General features: G+C 46.3%; 1 protein-coding gene and 1 pseudogene across 1 annotated transcript in view; both read right to left on the minus strand.

Moving 5' to 3' along the window:
* Positions 1 to 2,535: 2,535 nt before the first annotated feature.
* LOC123847282 (U6atac minor spliceosomal RNA) lies at positions 2,536 to 2,641 on the minus strand (annotated as a pseudogene).
* A 5,409-nt stretch (positions 2,642 to 8,050) lies between these two features.
* Positions 8,051 to 16,010, minus strand: part of MTARC1 (mitochondrial amidoxime reducing component 1) — a 31,674-nt gene continuing 23,714 nt past the window's right edge. Inside the window, exon 7 of the mRNA XM_045876856.3 lies at positions 8,051 to 14,080. Within this exon, the coding sequence (XP_045732812.1) occupies positions 13,954 to 14,080 (127 nt within the window). The 3' untranslated portion in view covers positions 8,051 to 13,953. The remainder of the gene's footprint in view (positions 14,081 to 16,010) is intronic.

Genomic DNA, 16,010 nt, shown 5'->3' on the forward strand with positions numbered 1-16,010 from the left:
AAGCTCTCTTGACCTGGCTACCTCATAGTGACCCCAGCATTCGGTCTCTCTGGGGGAGTCCTGAGGGGCCCCGGCTGACCATGTAGCCTTGTGTTCTTTGCACTTCAGAGGTGCGGGCCGGGGTCTGGGCTTGTGGTGGACACCCTGCTCTGGGCAGGGGGTGTGTGGGGAGGGTGGTTCTGGGAAGCCCATCCAGCCAGTGGTGTTGAAGTTCACTGCGGTGGGGTAGGCACAGGGCAAGGAGGGAGGGGCCGGGCCTGGTTTTCAAAATCAGTCGCCAGGCTGTTGTTCCCAGAAAAGGAGATCCAGGGGAGACCACAGTCCCCAGCGCAAAATTAAAGGAGTCATAAGAGAGGAAGCAAATGAAGTTGCTTATCTCATTTATTTATTTTCCCTTCCCTGTTTCCGCTTATGCTCCTCCCACCCATGTCCCCCATGCTTCTCCCCAGCCGCTATCTGGCTAACAAGCTCCTCCAGGAGCATTCCTGGCCCCTCTGCTCCCTGTCATCCCTTCTCCAGGCTTCGCTGAGGGGGGAGCTTACCAGCACACAGGATTTCCTTAGGTGATAACTGCAGCCAGGGCCTGCTCACTCCAGGGGGGTCCCTATTGTTGCAGGCGACTGTTCACAGCGGAGGAAGAATTTTTTTTCTTTTTTTATTTAAATTCAATTTAATTCACATGTACTGTATTATTAGTTTCAGAGGTAGAATTTAGTGATTCATCCATTGCATACAACACCCAGTGCTCATCACGTCACATGCCTCCTTAATGCCCATCCCCCAGTTACCCCAGCCCCCACCTCCAGTGACCCTCAGTTTGTCTCCTAGAGTTAAGAGTCTTTTGTGGTTTGCTTCCCTCTCAATTTTCAACTTCTTTTATTTTTTCTTCTCTTCCCCTATGTTCATCTATTTTGTTTCTTAAATTCCACATATGAGTGAAATCATATGGCATTTGTCGTTCTCTGACTGACTTATTTCGCTCAGCAGAATACCCTCTAGTTCCATCCACGTTGTTGCAAATGGCAAGATTTCATCCTTTTGGTTGGCTGAGTAAGCCGGGAAGAAACTCTAGTCTCCCGCAAGGATGTGACTGTCCTTAGCTAACTCCCCACCTACACCAACAGTTGAGGCAGGCTCGTGGTAAGTAACAGGTCACTATTGACACCCCTCCTCCCTGGTCTCTGAGTGTGTGGATGCCTCAGATGGAGAGACATGAGATGAGGTACAAGGCAAATTTTCCGAGGCGGGTCACTCACAGATCACTAGTCTGGGGAAGGACCTCCAAAGGCCACCCCGTCTGGGCCTCCGTGACCTGCTAGGCCAGTCCAGGTCCCCTAAGGAAGGGGATACAGCATCCGCTTGTATCCATGTTCATGGAACATGTGCCTGCCCCTCTGCATTCACTCACTCCAGAATTGTTAGCTTTCCACTCAAAAAAGTATGCACCTCCCAGGATGGTTTGGGATTTTTTTTTTTTTAACTTTTTATTGATGTGTAAAGGGCATTCAGAAAAGTACACAAGTCACAAACTCAATAGAGTTTCACCAAACGGATACACTGAGATCATCAGCCACCAGATCTATACCAGAGTATCCCCCACAGCCCTTTCTGAGGCCCCAACCCAGCCACCCCCCCGCCTCCTCCCGACCTCAAGCCCCCCAACCGCTGACCTGACTTCCAAAACCACACATCCGGTCAGTGGACATCAGTTTGCCACATGGAGTTTACTTTGAAGAAGCTGGATTCCAGAGATGTGTAGAAAAGATTTTATTTTTTCTTAGTAACACTACCTGGGAGGTGGAGGAGCTTGTCGAACCTGATCTGGGTGCCGTATTTTATTTCGAACCCTCAAGATTCCTAATTCCTTAACACCACATAAACTGGGAGGAATTTTAGGGAAAAAGTAATCTTCATGAGCAACCTAAGCGGCGGACAGAAGGCCAAGCGGGGCGGACAGTGGAATGAGATAAGAGGAAGGCATTATGAAGAGATAGGGGCCCCGGGAGAAAAGTGTTCTGACCTCTCCCGCCAGACTTCAGCCTATCTTTGTCTCTTCCAACTTTTTTCTCTGTTTCTAGAGACACCGTTTTCAGCAAAGCCACACCCCCCACCTCTTTACTTGAAACAAGCATTGAAAACAGAAGTATAACGTGAGCCACATATGCAATTTTTTAAAGATTTATTTATTTATTATTTGAGAAAGAGAGAGAGCATGAGCCAGGGGAGGGGCAGAAGGAGAGGGAGAGAGAATCTCAAGCAGACTCCACACTGAGCATGGAGCCCAATGCGGGGCTCCATCCCACAACCCTGAGATCGTGACCTGAAATCAAGATCAAGAATAGGATGCTCAACTGACTGAGCCACCTAGGTGCCCCCACATTTCTTTATAGTGGTAAGATACACATAACATAAAATTTATCATTACTGACATTTAGTACATTCACAATATTCTGCCACCATCACCACTGTCTACCCAGAACATGCTCATTACCCCAAGAGGATACCTTGTACCCATTCAGCAGTCACTCTTCATCCTCATAACGTTTAGATGCCACCAAGTAGGTGACAAGGCTGTACAGGTCCGAGGGCCTCCCCTGTCCTTGTCAAGGGGAAGGCTAACCTTCTCTCCTTCATACAGCACCTACATATGTAATGTTAAGTTTCCTAGTAGCAGGGCACCTGGCTGGCTCAGTCAGCAGAGCATTCAACTCTTGATCTTGGGGTTGTGAGTTTAAGCCCCAAGTTGGGCATAGATATAACTTAAGGAAATATAAATAAATAAATAAATAAATAAATAAATTTTCTAGTAGCCAATTAAAAAGAGATGAAATTAATTCTGATCACTTAACCCTGTTTATCCAAATTATCATTTCAACACATAATCATAAGAATGACTACAGAAATACCTTACACTCTTTCATTTTTACTAAATCTTTGAGATTTCGTTATGTAGTTCACACATACAGCGTATCTCCATTTGGACCAGCCGCGTGTCAATAACCCTGAACGGCTACCATCTTGGACAGCGCAGCTCTAAATAACTTGTGAAATGCTATTAATATCCTAAATAATCTTTGTAAAAGGCGATTATTAAATACACAAGTATTCTGAGGCTATAGTTTTATTTTTAACATAAATATATTATCTTAATGATAAAAAATAATATATTGGGAGACTATAGAAAGAAAAATTGCTCATAAGTGCCAACACAAGAAAAACTGTAATCACTTTTTAACACTCCCTCTGTTGACTTTTTTGTGGCTCTTTGCTCGGGAACGCATACCCCATGCATAGGCATTACCACTCCTTTGAGGAGGAAAATGAAGCCAACCTGCCCACTGACCAGAGGCAGACATGAAGCTTTTCCCAGGGTCATGATTATCTGTCGTTACCCAGGCCTGGGGGTGTGACCCCCAAGGACAGCGGCAGGTTTGTCACATGACTGACAACGCTCCTGTTCCTCTAACCAAGCCAGAGGCCACAGAGGTCTAACCTAGAAACTTGGACTTGAATTTCAAAATTCCTCCCCACCTCCAGATTTGTGTGGCTTTCTCTCTCCCACACATTCGAACCTAAGTTTGAAAACATGACCTGGGCAATGAGGAGGTTGGTGAACTAGTTTGTGTCTAAGAGCTCTTCCAACCCAAACATTCCAGGGTACTCAGATGCCATTCATCTTCCCTGCTCAACAGGCATATACAGACACACACACACACACATACACACACATGGCCTGGGTCACCAGTTCCACCCCAGAGAACAGCCTGCAAAAGAGTAAGAACACCTCTACTCAACCTCGCTAACTCACTGGGAAAACACAGAGATCTAAACAGAAGCACTTTTGTTTAGCATCCATGCTCAGAAAGAAGAAAACCTAGCAGAAACCAGTCTCAGGATCCAAGAATGTAAAAACATTTTTTTTTTTAGATTCCCAGAAGCTTCATGCCACAATGCCCCAAGTTGGGAAAAAAATGTCCTATTTCATATGTTTATAACAACATCTGATTTAATATTATACAGTTTTGCTTAGTCACAAACCAGAACAAGTACTTTCAGATTTATTGCATCCTTCTATTCAGAGACTTAAGTAATCACAGTTAATAACGCCGCCATTCCACAGCTCGAGGAAAAGCTTTATAATTTGGGGGGACCAAAAATTCCTGAGAGGCAGGTTATTTTCAAGAAGGATTTAAGGTTTTAGAGCTCTCAATGAAGCTTGAAATTCATCTGTTCCAGTTCACGTGGAAGGAGTTTCCTCTTAAGCTTGGCTGGGAGGTAGAAAGAGAGAAAAACCAGTAGGCTCACAGCATCTCCCTGAGCCCTAAGAGAATGTAGCAATTACTCATCAGCATTCCTAATCCTTACCTTGTCTTTAAATATTTTTTTAAACCATACCATCGGCTCCTATACTCTTTATGTTGTTAACACTGCGTTTGGGGCCTCCTTCTTATTTGTTGATTCATTGAAAGGCACTAATTGATTAAAAAAGAAGCAAATATTTTTACAAAACACTTTCTCATTTATTCCCCACACAAACGTGCACACACAGGCAATGCTTAAGCCCCAGGCATTGCCCCTTCCTGGCGAATTAATTCAGGATTAGTTAATGATGTGGCCGTTAACTCAGTTGCATGGAGGCTCAGGTGGTAGGTTTGGTGCCTTCAGAACTCTGCTGTCTTTCAGAACCCCTGCCTCCAGAAGGGGGTACTGTGGTCCCCTGAGGGCTGTAGGGGCCTCTGTGTGTGTTTGCATCAGTGTAAACCCATCATCTAAAATGTGTGCCTCCGTGGTTAACCATGATGTATTTGAGTTCCCTTTTTCAAAGAAAGCCAGGATTTGTCACTCTTTACCCACATGAAGGAGCATGCCCACATTACAGCGGGCTGAGCATTGTGAGAACTTGGTCTCCAGAAAATCAGGTAAGAGTTTAGAACAGTTGGGTTTTTATAAAAATGAGAATTCCTAACCCCACCTCAGTCCGCCACCGGCATAGCTGGGTGTCAGATACCGGAATGTCCACTCTACTCAAGGTTCCCACGTGAGTCACATACACACTAGAGCTTACGGACACTGATCTTAAAGGTCCCTTCCTGAAGTCATAAGCAGATGTTTCAAAACAAAACTGTAGGATTAAACCAGTTTCCAGTTGAAGGTACTACCAGTCTTTGAGATAACTCTTGCTGATTCTTGAGGAGAACCTGACCCAAAGCCAGAAGTCTCGAGTTCTCATTCTAGCCCATCACCTACAACATAGGCAAGTTAGGTAATCTCTTCAAACCTCACCAACGGGACTTAGGCAATCAGGGATAAGTGTAGTTGTAACACTGCAGCAGCTACAAAAAGCTTTCCCATCCATCTGAGCTCACTGGATTGCCAGGAGATGAAACAGTGTGTGCGGTCAACAGTACTCCGCAGACTTCATGACATGCTACAAATGTGAAGGCATAATGAGAATGTGGATGTGGTTTTAGATCAAAGAAAAATCCTCTTGTTTTAGATCAAAATACCTATTCTATTACTGATAAAGATTAGCTTGGAGGATGTGGTTTAGAAATAGAGAAGCAATGGAATTTCTCATGCTGAATCCCAGCGCTGAATTTATCCACCCAGCCTCAGGCAGCATGATACAAAACTGCAGGCTTCTCCCAACAAGGGCAGGGTTTTTCTGCCAAGCTCACCACCTGGCTCAAAGAGACCTGGGATCCTGCAGCTTGAAGATGAGCAGAGCCCAAGAAGAAAGGTGGGGCAGAGCTCCATTGCTGCCCCCAAATTTACCAATCAGGTCTCCCCTGAGCAGGAGAGTGTGAGGAGGCAGAGAAGGCTCAAGACTAATTAACATCCCTTCATGTGGGTGCATTAGGGATACGTGCCATCTTAATCCTGAAGCAGTTTATTGCAGGGAAGTTACCATCTCTGCCTCTGCCAATTTTTTTGTTGTTGTTGTTCTTTGGACCCACTGTGTTTACCCATTATGCCTGTGGTCAACCCGAAGTGGGACAGTATCTTTGTCATCCTTAACACCATTAGGGATCTTCCATTAGGGATCTTCCTGGGCAGGCAGTGTAGATTTTTGCCCCAGAAGTTTCTGAGATGGGCTCATACAGTACATTATGTTCTTCAAGGCCTTTCTGTAGTCAAGACAGAAAATGTAGATTCTCCCATCTCAATCTATTTCCAGCCTCATCAACCAACATAACCTATTAGAAATTAGGCAGTGAGACCCAATGATATCATAGAGGCACCCCAACAAAAAAGGCCAACTGTAAGATGTTCTACATTTGAACTTAACTCCTCTCAAAATATCAAATTACCAGGGACTCCAAAGCTCAAAATCCCCTTACAAGTTAAGGTCCAGGGGCGCCCGGGTGGCTCAGTCGGTTGAGCATCCAACTCTTGATTTCAGCTCAGGTCATGATCTCAGGGTCATGAGATTGAGCCCCGCTTCATGCTTTGTGCTCATTGGAGTCTGCTTGAGATTCTTTCTATCCCTCTCCCTCTACGCCTCTCCCCACTTGCGCTCTCTCTAAAATAAGTAAATAAAATCTTAAAAAACAAACAAACAAACAAACAAGTTAAGGTCCAAAGAAGTTAAAACAAAAAATTAAAGTCTAAAGTTAAGTTATCTCATCTGTGATCAAGGTTAAGTTTAAAGTCATTACATTTCAATTTCTTATTCTCTTTAGTCTCAGCAAGAGGTGTTCTTGGTGTTTGGGATGGGGGTGGGGTTCTCTCAGGGGCTAGAGTCAGGCTGTTTCCAGAAAGGGGGCCCTGGAGTTTGGATTAAGTCAATTCCAAGTCTCTGATGTGCCCCACTTTTTTTCTTTTTTATTACTATTTTTTAATTGTGGCAAAATACATATCACTTAAAATTTACTCTTAGCCACTTTGAAGTATACAGTTCACTGGTATTTTTTTAAAGATTTTATTTATTTGTCAGAGAGAGAGTGGGAGAGAGAGCATTAGTAGGCAGAGCGGCAGGCAGAGGGAGAAGAAGACTCCCCTGCTGAGCAGGGAGCCCAACACAGGGCTCGATCCCAGGACCCTGGGATCATCGCCTGAGCTGAAGGCAGACGCTTAATGACTGAGCCACCCAGGCGCCCCTACCGTTCAGTGGTATTAAATACATTCGCACTGCTGTGCAACCATCACCACCATCCATCTCCAGAACTGTTTGCATCCCACAAAACTAAAACTCTGTCCCCGGTAAACAGTAACTAACTCCCATTCGTCCTCTCCCAGTTCCCAGCAGTCATCATTCTACTGTCTGCTTCAGAGTCTGACTACGCTACATATCTCTTATGACTGGAATCATACAGCATTTGTCCCTTTGCGACTGACATATTTCACTCAGCATCATGTCTTCCAGCTTCATCCGTGTTGTAGCATGTGCCAGAATTCCCTTCCTTTTTAAGGCTGAATAACATTAAGCCTTTAAGGCTGAATAATATACATATACTACATTTTCTTTTTTTTAAAGGTTTTTTATTTATTTGACAGAGAGAGACACAGCGAGAGCAGGAACACAAGCAGGGGGAGTGGGAGAAGCAGGCTCCCCACTGAGCAGGGAGCCCGATGCGGGGCTCGATCCCAGGACCCTGGGATCGTGACCTGAGTCGAAGGCAGACACTTAATGACTGAGCCACCCAGGCGCCCCTACTACATTTTCTTCATTCCGTTCATCTCTCGTCAGACACTTGGGCTGCTCCCACCTGCTGGCTAGAGTGAATAGTGTTGCTGTGAACCTGGGTGTATATGCCTCACTTTCTAAACGGATCAAAAGGTTTACACCACACAGGAAATTATCACAGAACTATCGCCACATCATCAAACTTAGAAAACAAGTCACTCCCCAACCCCAGAGAGGGTATCCAGGCAAAATCAGGACTCCAAAACCCAATAGGTGGTGCTACTAAAGACAACAGCTGATGCAGAGGGAAGATTCCTCTTGGAAGACTCTTCTAAGGGACAAAGGGTAAACGGTTTTATTTGAAGTGCTCATCAGTCATTGCCAGGTGACCCTAATCCACACAGAGTTTAATCATGGCGCATGTCTGCCATATTCAGGGGAGACGAACTCCCCCTGTAAACAGTCTGCTCTCTCAGTGACTGGCATTTGAGACATCCCTGCCTTAAACACATTTTCATGGTTCAGACTAAGAACACAATTAAAAAGGATTCTACATAAAGGTTCATTTTCTGCCTGAGAAGCTTGAAATGTGGACACAACCAGCGACGGCCAACACTTCTGAGCGCGGCATGACGGAGAGGAAGACGAAGTGTTCGACCCAGCCCGTGCCCAGCATATCGACTGCAAAATGTCAGCTGTACATCCGTTGAAAGGGGGCTCCTCCCACAGGAAGCAAGATGGTGGGTCAGGGGGCACTCATAAAACTAAAACTTCAAGGCACAGTGTAATACAGGAAAATGGGGTTGAGCAACACATTGCTAAGTCTTGAAATCTTTATTTTGTTTCTTTTCAGAAGCACTGTGAGCATAATGAAAAGAAGACAGCTTTAAGAACTAAGCTTCACCCCACCAGGCATAACGGAGTCCAGAAACTATGTGAACAATCTTACTTGACAACCCCAAGACGTTTATATCTGTCCAACAAAAAACCAGAGGGGGAAACATGTTAATTTTCTCAGCCCTTTGATAGCACGTATACAAGATCTCTTAGCCCTACAGAAAGCCCCAAATATTCTCTAGAACTTCAACTGCCTTAAAAATATAGACTTGCATTTATCTTGGCCACATTAACGAGATCTGTTTGACCAATACATTTATATTTATGATGACTAAGGGCAGATTATGGTTGTTAAAATTTGTCCTCGGGACATGAAAACACTCCTCTGTCATTAATACATTTTGTAATATAAACTATGATGTCAGGTCAACGTAAAGGGTAAAAACGTTCCTAAAGTATGCACACATCATTTTTTAAAGCAATTGAGCCTAATGGAATAACAAAGGTCATCATAACAAACCATTACAGCCTTGGTCTTGGCAACTCTGGCCACAGAAGAATCTCCAAGAAACAATCATCATTCCTCCAATGTTATGGCATCCAGACGACAGGGCTGGCTTGCAAATGAGTCATACAGGCTCAGATCCTCAGTAGCTATGTGAGCGCTGGACGATCAATTATTCATGTGTTTACAAAGAGCTTTCCTGGTTGATGTTAACCAGAGCTGCTTGCAAAGAAGAGCTCTCCAGCTGTCCTCGGCCATCCCGGGCCTCCGACTAACGAGCCGCTTTAATTGCTGGGCAAGTCATCTGGAAGGTGCCCCTCCCCTAGACCAAGTAAACACCATCCCTTTGAAACTTTATTAGGTGTAAAAATATTAATCAGAAATAATTATGACAACACTTTATTTACAATACTCCCAGCAAATCCCAAAGAGAGAGAGAGAAGTTAGCCTTGACTTACATCCCACAGGGCTCCCCCAGGACTGGAGTCTGGACTACTGAAGATACAGGTCAGGGATTGGTAGAGGGCATAGAGCAGGAAATGAAGGGAAAGAATCAGAGGCTGTGGGCTTCAGGAGGGAGGTAGGAGGAAGAGCAGTCTAGAATGCCCTGTGACGGTAAGGGAGCACGACTGAGGACCACCAAGAATGAATAAATTAGGTTGGTCAATAGCCAAACGTGAGTGAACTTGACCCAGCCATCAAAATCAACCTTGGAAGAAGTTAGATGAGAAGACACTTTTCAGCCCCTTTTGTTACTACAGCCTGTCCAGGAAGACTAATAATGTGATTAGGGCAACTCCTCTTTCTGAGCTAGGCCGAAGAGGATGGGACCAGATGGCCCCACCAGTCCCCTATCAGCTGTGTTTTGAGGGAGAACAGGATCATAGTCAAAGCTGTTGGCTGGGCCTCTTCCTCCGAAGACAGTGCAGTCAAAGCAAACAAAGGGATACATCAGGTACACTTCTATTATCCCAATTCCAAGAGCCTTTGTTGAATCCTTCAACCAGATTCTTCCCCTTGCTTAAAATTGGGCAACTTCAGACACTACCATAACTCACTTGTCCATTTCTAAGAAAGTGGTAGAAGCAAACAATGTTCTTGCAAATATAAGAGCATGGGATAAAGTGAGTATATATGTATGGTCGGAGGCAATAGGACCCCTGGGGTAGTTCTGCTTAATGTAGTGGGAGGCAACTCTAGTTGACAAGTTGCGTGGGAAAGGTAAAGCTAACAGGTGGGAAGATAGTGCCCCTCCCTGGTGCATAAAGCATCCTGGAGAACTGGTGTGGTATTGTTGTAAGGCCAAGACTAGATTCTGTGTCCACCCCCTCAACCCTGGCCCACCCTATCCATCCATGAAGGCAGGTTTGGAAAACGAGTCCAAAGAAAAGGAATGCATCTCCCCAAGGCCCATATTAGGAAAGCTGGTCTAAGACGCTCTCTCCACACCTCCTTTATCCTTTTAAGCCTCAGTCCAGGGACGAGGGAGAAGACAAGAGGAAGCAACCCAAGAGAGGCCTCCTTCATGTGGTTGGGGGCTCTTTTAACTTCCTCAACCTTCTCATGAGTGCAGCATTCTTGCTAATCGTGATTCCCTGCCCCTGGCTGGTGCCCCCTTGAGAGATCTGGAGGTCAGAACAGGTTTCTCAGGACGGGGTCAGATAGGAGTTTGGAGGAGGGCAGCGTTAAACAGAATTCCTCGATGCAGGTCCCAAGCCTCCAATGAGTTGCTAGGCCTTTGAAGAAATCTAAAAGGAGGCACACAGGACTTGCCAGAGTTACAGGTCCATGGAATTCTTTTTTTAGGAGCATCCCTCTAGGCAAAGTTCCAGAATTTCATGGACCAAAAAAACCTAGGGAAGTATAGTGTTAGGGTAAGGCCCCAATGGCCTGGTTAGACCTACAGTCAAAGCCTGGTGTGAGAGCCCCTCCAGCATGTTTGAGTGACTCTTGACCATCTGCTCTCTGCCATCATGGACCACTCCAATTTGTCATACTATCAGAGTTCTGGGGACACATGTCAGGAGCTCCAGCCTGCCATCACTCTTGGTGACAGACTCACAGATAGTTTCCCAAAGTCACAAGCTGGACTGGCCTCCACACGGTACTACCAAATGGGCAGTCCCCAACAAGCACACCTCCCCACCCTGCCCCCCACATCCTCCAGGGCAGAAAGACAGGAGGAGGATCTCTCATTGCCAGACAACTGCCTGATTTCCATCAGGCCTAACCTGATTTTTTTCTGCCCTATGTGTCTAAGTCACTGCTCTGTCTCCTGGTTGTGAAGCTCCAACTTTTTCTCTGAACAGCCACAGAAGTGAGCCTTCGAGCAGTCTGCCCAGTAGAGCGTTTCCCACACTCTTCTCTTCAGGATCTCCAGCTCTTGGTTGGTAATTCTCTCTGTGATTACAGCACAAAGTCGCCACCCAGAATGAAATACAACACCCACCAAGAGTGGATATTTTGGCCTGACCTCAAATGTCCATCACCCACAGCTGTAAGACCTTTCTGAGGGTCTGTGATCGTCTATATTCCCGATCCTATATTTCAAGTGGAATTGTGTGCAAATGTTCAGTATCCAAAATAAACGAGACATCAGCCTGGCCTTTGGCATGAACTAACTCATTAAATATAAAATAAACACAAGTAAATGGCTTTTAAATCTCACTGACAGAAAGCTTGGCAACTACTCTGAGATTCTAGAGGTCATTGGAACTTCTCTCTCCAGACAGGAATCTTCCTCACACTCTGAGGGGCAGAAGGGGACTCCCAACAAATTATGGTGTCCAGGTACCCCCCCCATTTGAGGATTGCTCTGCACTGCAGACAATGACAGGGTCAGCAGGAAGGGTGGCCTCTGACACAGAATGGGTCACTGAAGCATTGGATGTCACTATTTACAAAGGGTTAGAAATTCAGGTCGAAGGCATTCAGCTTGCCACCGATTACAAATTCTAGGAACAGCCACCAAACGAGCCTTGAGTTTCTCACCAGTGCCTAGCTCTTGGCTGCCCTCAGAGTCCGTATTCACCTGGTTTCTTAAATCCTGTGTGCCTTCTGCCGTGGGGCCCCAAGGCCCCATTAGGAACGTGACTTGCTGAACTCTTATTTTTGCCTCTATCTGTAGTTTTAGCTTACAGTGGATTTATCGGGGAAGGTGGTGGGCCAGATTACCTGATGGATTGTTTTCATTCTGCACTTCACGCCAAGTGTACAGAACACAAATTGCAAGAATTCGCCAACCAGAAAACATATACATATGCACCTGTTCACTTCTAACGTTACCTCAGAGCTAGGCTAGATTCCAGTGATTACTAACCTCTTTTATAAAAACCGACGTGGAAAATGCACAGCTTTTGGTAAAAAGCATGTTCACTTGACAGCCCATCAAAGATGGGTGTTTGCCTGGGGAAGCTGTGTGTGAGCAGGTCCATTTGTAAGAGACCCGGGTCTGGTCAGGCGACAGAATTATTGGCTTTGCCCATTCACATCAGTCAGCTTCAGAGTCTGATTTCTGTGCCAAGAAGTTAGTAAGATCTGAAACTAGTCAAAGTAGCTTCCATTTACTTACAGTTTGGGAACATTTTTTCATGATTTGGTCAGCTTCCTAGGGACAAAATGCCAGTGAAAGAAATGGTTCATCAACTTAGAGTTAAATCATTGGATCAGTAGAAAGATTAGGTCTTGGTTTTTAATGAACTAGAACATGCTTTCTTTTTCTCCTTTGAAAGGTTTTCAGGGGTTTATTTCACATCACAAAATCACATTTCTTCTCATCCATGGACTCCAGAACTTTCTCACCCTGAATTTGAGGAGGTGGACCCGGTCATGAGTTGATGAGACCAGCAAGGATCCCGGAGGGCTTTGTGACAGCACGGCCACCCTCCTGAGAGCTTTTAGAGAATCAAATACTTACAACCGAGAAGCAGAGAGCACCTGGAGGGTACCCCCACTTCCTTTAAAAAAAAAAAAAAAAAGAAGTTCAGGGATGGAAAATTAAAACCCATCCACAGGTATTTTCTTCAATCTTTTCCACAGCATGGGCTGAGCTACCATTCACCACCACTAGGTGGCATCCTCGCCTTTCCCCTTCTTTTTGCTCTTCTGCCAAGAAGGACACCATCATTTCCCTGGGCAACATTAAACAGCCTCTCAGACATCAAACTAGGGATCTTCCCCTCCCTAGTCCTACTGCCCACTCTCCTATGTGGGGAAAACTTTGGGATTACTAATGAGATGTATTTGGTGTTTTGTTTCAAGGCGAGGAAGTTTTTGTCTTGCTTTTCACATGTTCCACATCAGAGTCTGACAGAAAGGCTGCTCTCATGAGTTGATTTTCTACCCTGGCACGTATGTTGTTCTCCAGCCCAGAGACACCGCATGCTACAAAGGATCCATCTAACCCTCATGGACGTTGCCTGAGGAGCAACAGTGCCAGATCCAAGATGACCTATGGAAAATTAACATCTCAAGCACTTCCCGAAGGTCAGGCTCTTTCTGCCTCTCAAAAGCTAGTCTGGGGCTTGAGGAGAAAAGTAATGTGACCCTCCAGCCTTATCTGGGAGCTAGTTCGTTTCCATCGCATTCTTCCAGAACATTCTCCTCACTTGACCACTCTTCCTCTTGCTCTTCTCTTTCCCTACAGGGTGGTAATGAGATTATGGAGGTTAGCCCTCTGGATAGGTAAATGGAAAAGAAGGAGCAGGAATCCCACAGTCACAGTTACACAGGGGGTTTTCAGAATTTTATCTTGTCATTTAAGTGGCTTACTGAAGTCCTCTTAAGTTACCACGACTGTATTTCTTTGCCTTGTACCAAGGCACTAGGGGGCACTGAGGCACCAGGAAGTCCAAAAGACGAAATGCTTGGAAGTCACAGACCTAAAGGAAATGCTGAGGTATCAGTTCCAGAACTTTGCTTCCAGTGTTGGCATTTTTGAGGACATTTCTTCAAAGGTACCTGACATTCTAGGACATGACTCCTACTACTGGCCCAGCAGGTACACAGGGTCTCCCACTTTGATGGTCCCTGCGCTTTCCAGAACAAAATACTGCCCGAAGAGAGGTGATTTTCCATACAGCTTCTGCTCAGAAGCGTCACACAGACGATAACTGCAATAGGAGAAAGATCACGATGAGTCACCACCGCCAAACAGAAGCAAGAGCTCAAAGAGCGTATGCGTCCTTCTCGGCTAAAGTAAATGTCCACCCCCCACAGGGCCACCAGGGGCCACCATTCCCACCAAAGTCTAACAGAAGAGCGCCTCCTGGAGTTGTGCAATGAGCGGCCTGCCCGGGGCATAAACTACAGAAGAGCCCCCAGTGGCCAGACCCCCACATCTTCCCTCCATGGAACGTTCCCATTTGCAGCATTAAGCGATGACGTACTTGAGATGTTTAGACACACGTTCCTACCTTCCTTTTCTCTAGGCATCTCTCCTCACTAGAACCACCATCCTGCCAGTGCCTCAGGCTTGGAGCCCTGGGGGCCTCCAGTACCCCCCTCCCCTCACTCTCCACCGCTTCTCCATAGTTGCCAAGTCCTGAGGTTCTTCCTGCCCCACATCACAGGATTTGCTCGCGGCTTCTCCCAAGGCCACCACCTTGCTTCCAGCATGCTCAGACCATTGTGACAACTTCATAACCGACCTCTTTTCCTCATTCTCCGCTCCCCGGCTTCCAATTCATTGTTGGTGCTACACTGTATTACTTTCTTAATTCTGCTCTGGTCTTAATCATGCCAGGCTCAGACACTCTCAATGTGTCTACAAATTAACATTCCAACTCTTCAGCGGGGCATGGGAGGCTCTCCACCTGGCCCCAGCAGCTTTTTCAAACCTGTCACCCTCTGCCCCTTACCTGCACCTGTGTCACCCTCTACTGGATCCCTCAATGTCCTTTTAGCTTGCTTTGCACTTCACCAGCTCCGAGACTCCTGTGGGATGCCCCTCTTCTGCTTCCCCATGCATTAAAATTCCACCTTCCCCTCAAGGCCCAACTCAAATGCTCCATTCCTAGGAAGGAAGTCCAGGAGCCCCAGCCAGGAGTAATTTTCCCATCCTCAGTGTTTCCCTGCCTGCCCCTGGAACACTCCCATGCCTTGTTCTGTAGTCAGGGCACATGTCTGTCTGTCTGCAAGACAGAGGGTCCCTGGAGGAGAGCAGCTGTGACGAACTCCCGTACTGCTCACACCCAGTGCTGGGCCCCACCCATTCCCAGTGACCCACAATCATTCGTCGAATGGATGAATGAAAAGCCTCTATTAGAATCAGCATGAACATCTTTGTCCAGCAGAAAACACAAGCAGCCCCAGGTAGAGTGTGTGGGAAGAACATGCGACATTCTACCCCCCTCTCCCCTCCACCGGGAGAAAGTTTTCCTTCAGTTTCTCACTGAAGCTAGCTCCAATTTTATATCATCTTTATATTTCAAACTTTTTTTTTTAAGATTTTATTTATTTTTCAAGAGAGAGAGACACAGCGAGAGAGGGACCACAAGCAGGGGGAGTGGGAGAGGGAGAAGCTTCCCGCTGAGCAGGGAGCCCGATGCGGGGCTCGATCCCAGGACCTGGGATCATGACCTGAGCCGAAGGCAGATGCTTAATGACTGAGCCATCCAGGTGCCCTATTTCAAACATTTTTATAGAATGTCTTCATTTCATTCTATAGTGCTTTAAAAGGCGGCGGCGGGGGGGGGTGCTTTTGTGGCAAGCTGGTCCTTATGTTGTCCTTCACTTCAGAAATTGCGGATGAGCAACTGGAGCAGATCAAATCCAGAGGCTCCTTCCAGGACCCTCGGCTCCTCGCCAGACTGCAGGTGCCCTGCTTGTCCCAGTCCCTGCTGCATCCCTGAGCCTGCTACAGAGCCTGGCACACTGGGGCCTCTCCAACAAGGCTGGCTGAGCGAACAAATGAGGAATCAGCGGGTGGATGAAGGCCATGAGCTGCTGCCCCAGGCGGCCCTGCCTCGCCCCCAGTACTCCCCAGCTCAGCAGTCAGGTCCCCACAATGAGCTTGGACCCTCTCCTCACCTACCTCTCCCA

Source organism: Mirounga angustirostris, unplaced genomic scaffold (genome assembly GCF_029215605.1).
Source record: "Mirounga angustirostris isolate CCGP_5_RB_7025 unplaced genomic scaffold, mMirAng1.0.hap1 SCAF_6, whole genome shotgun sequence".
NCBI lineage: Eukaryota > Metazoa > Chordata > Mammalia > Carnivora > Phocidae > Mirounga > Mirounga angustirostris.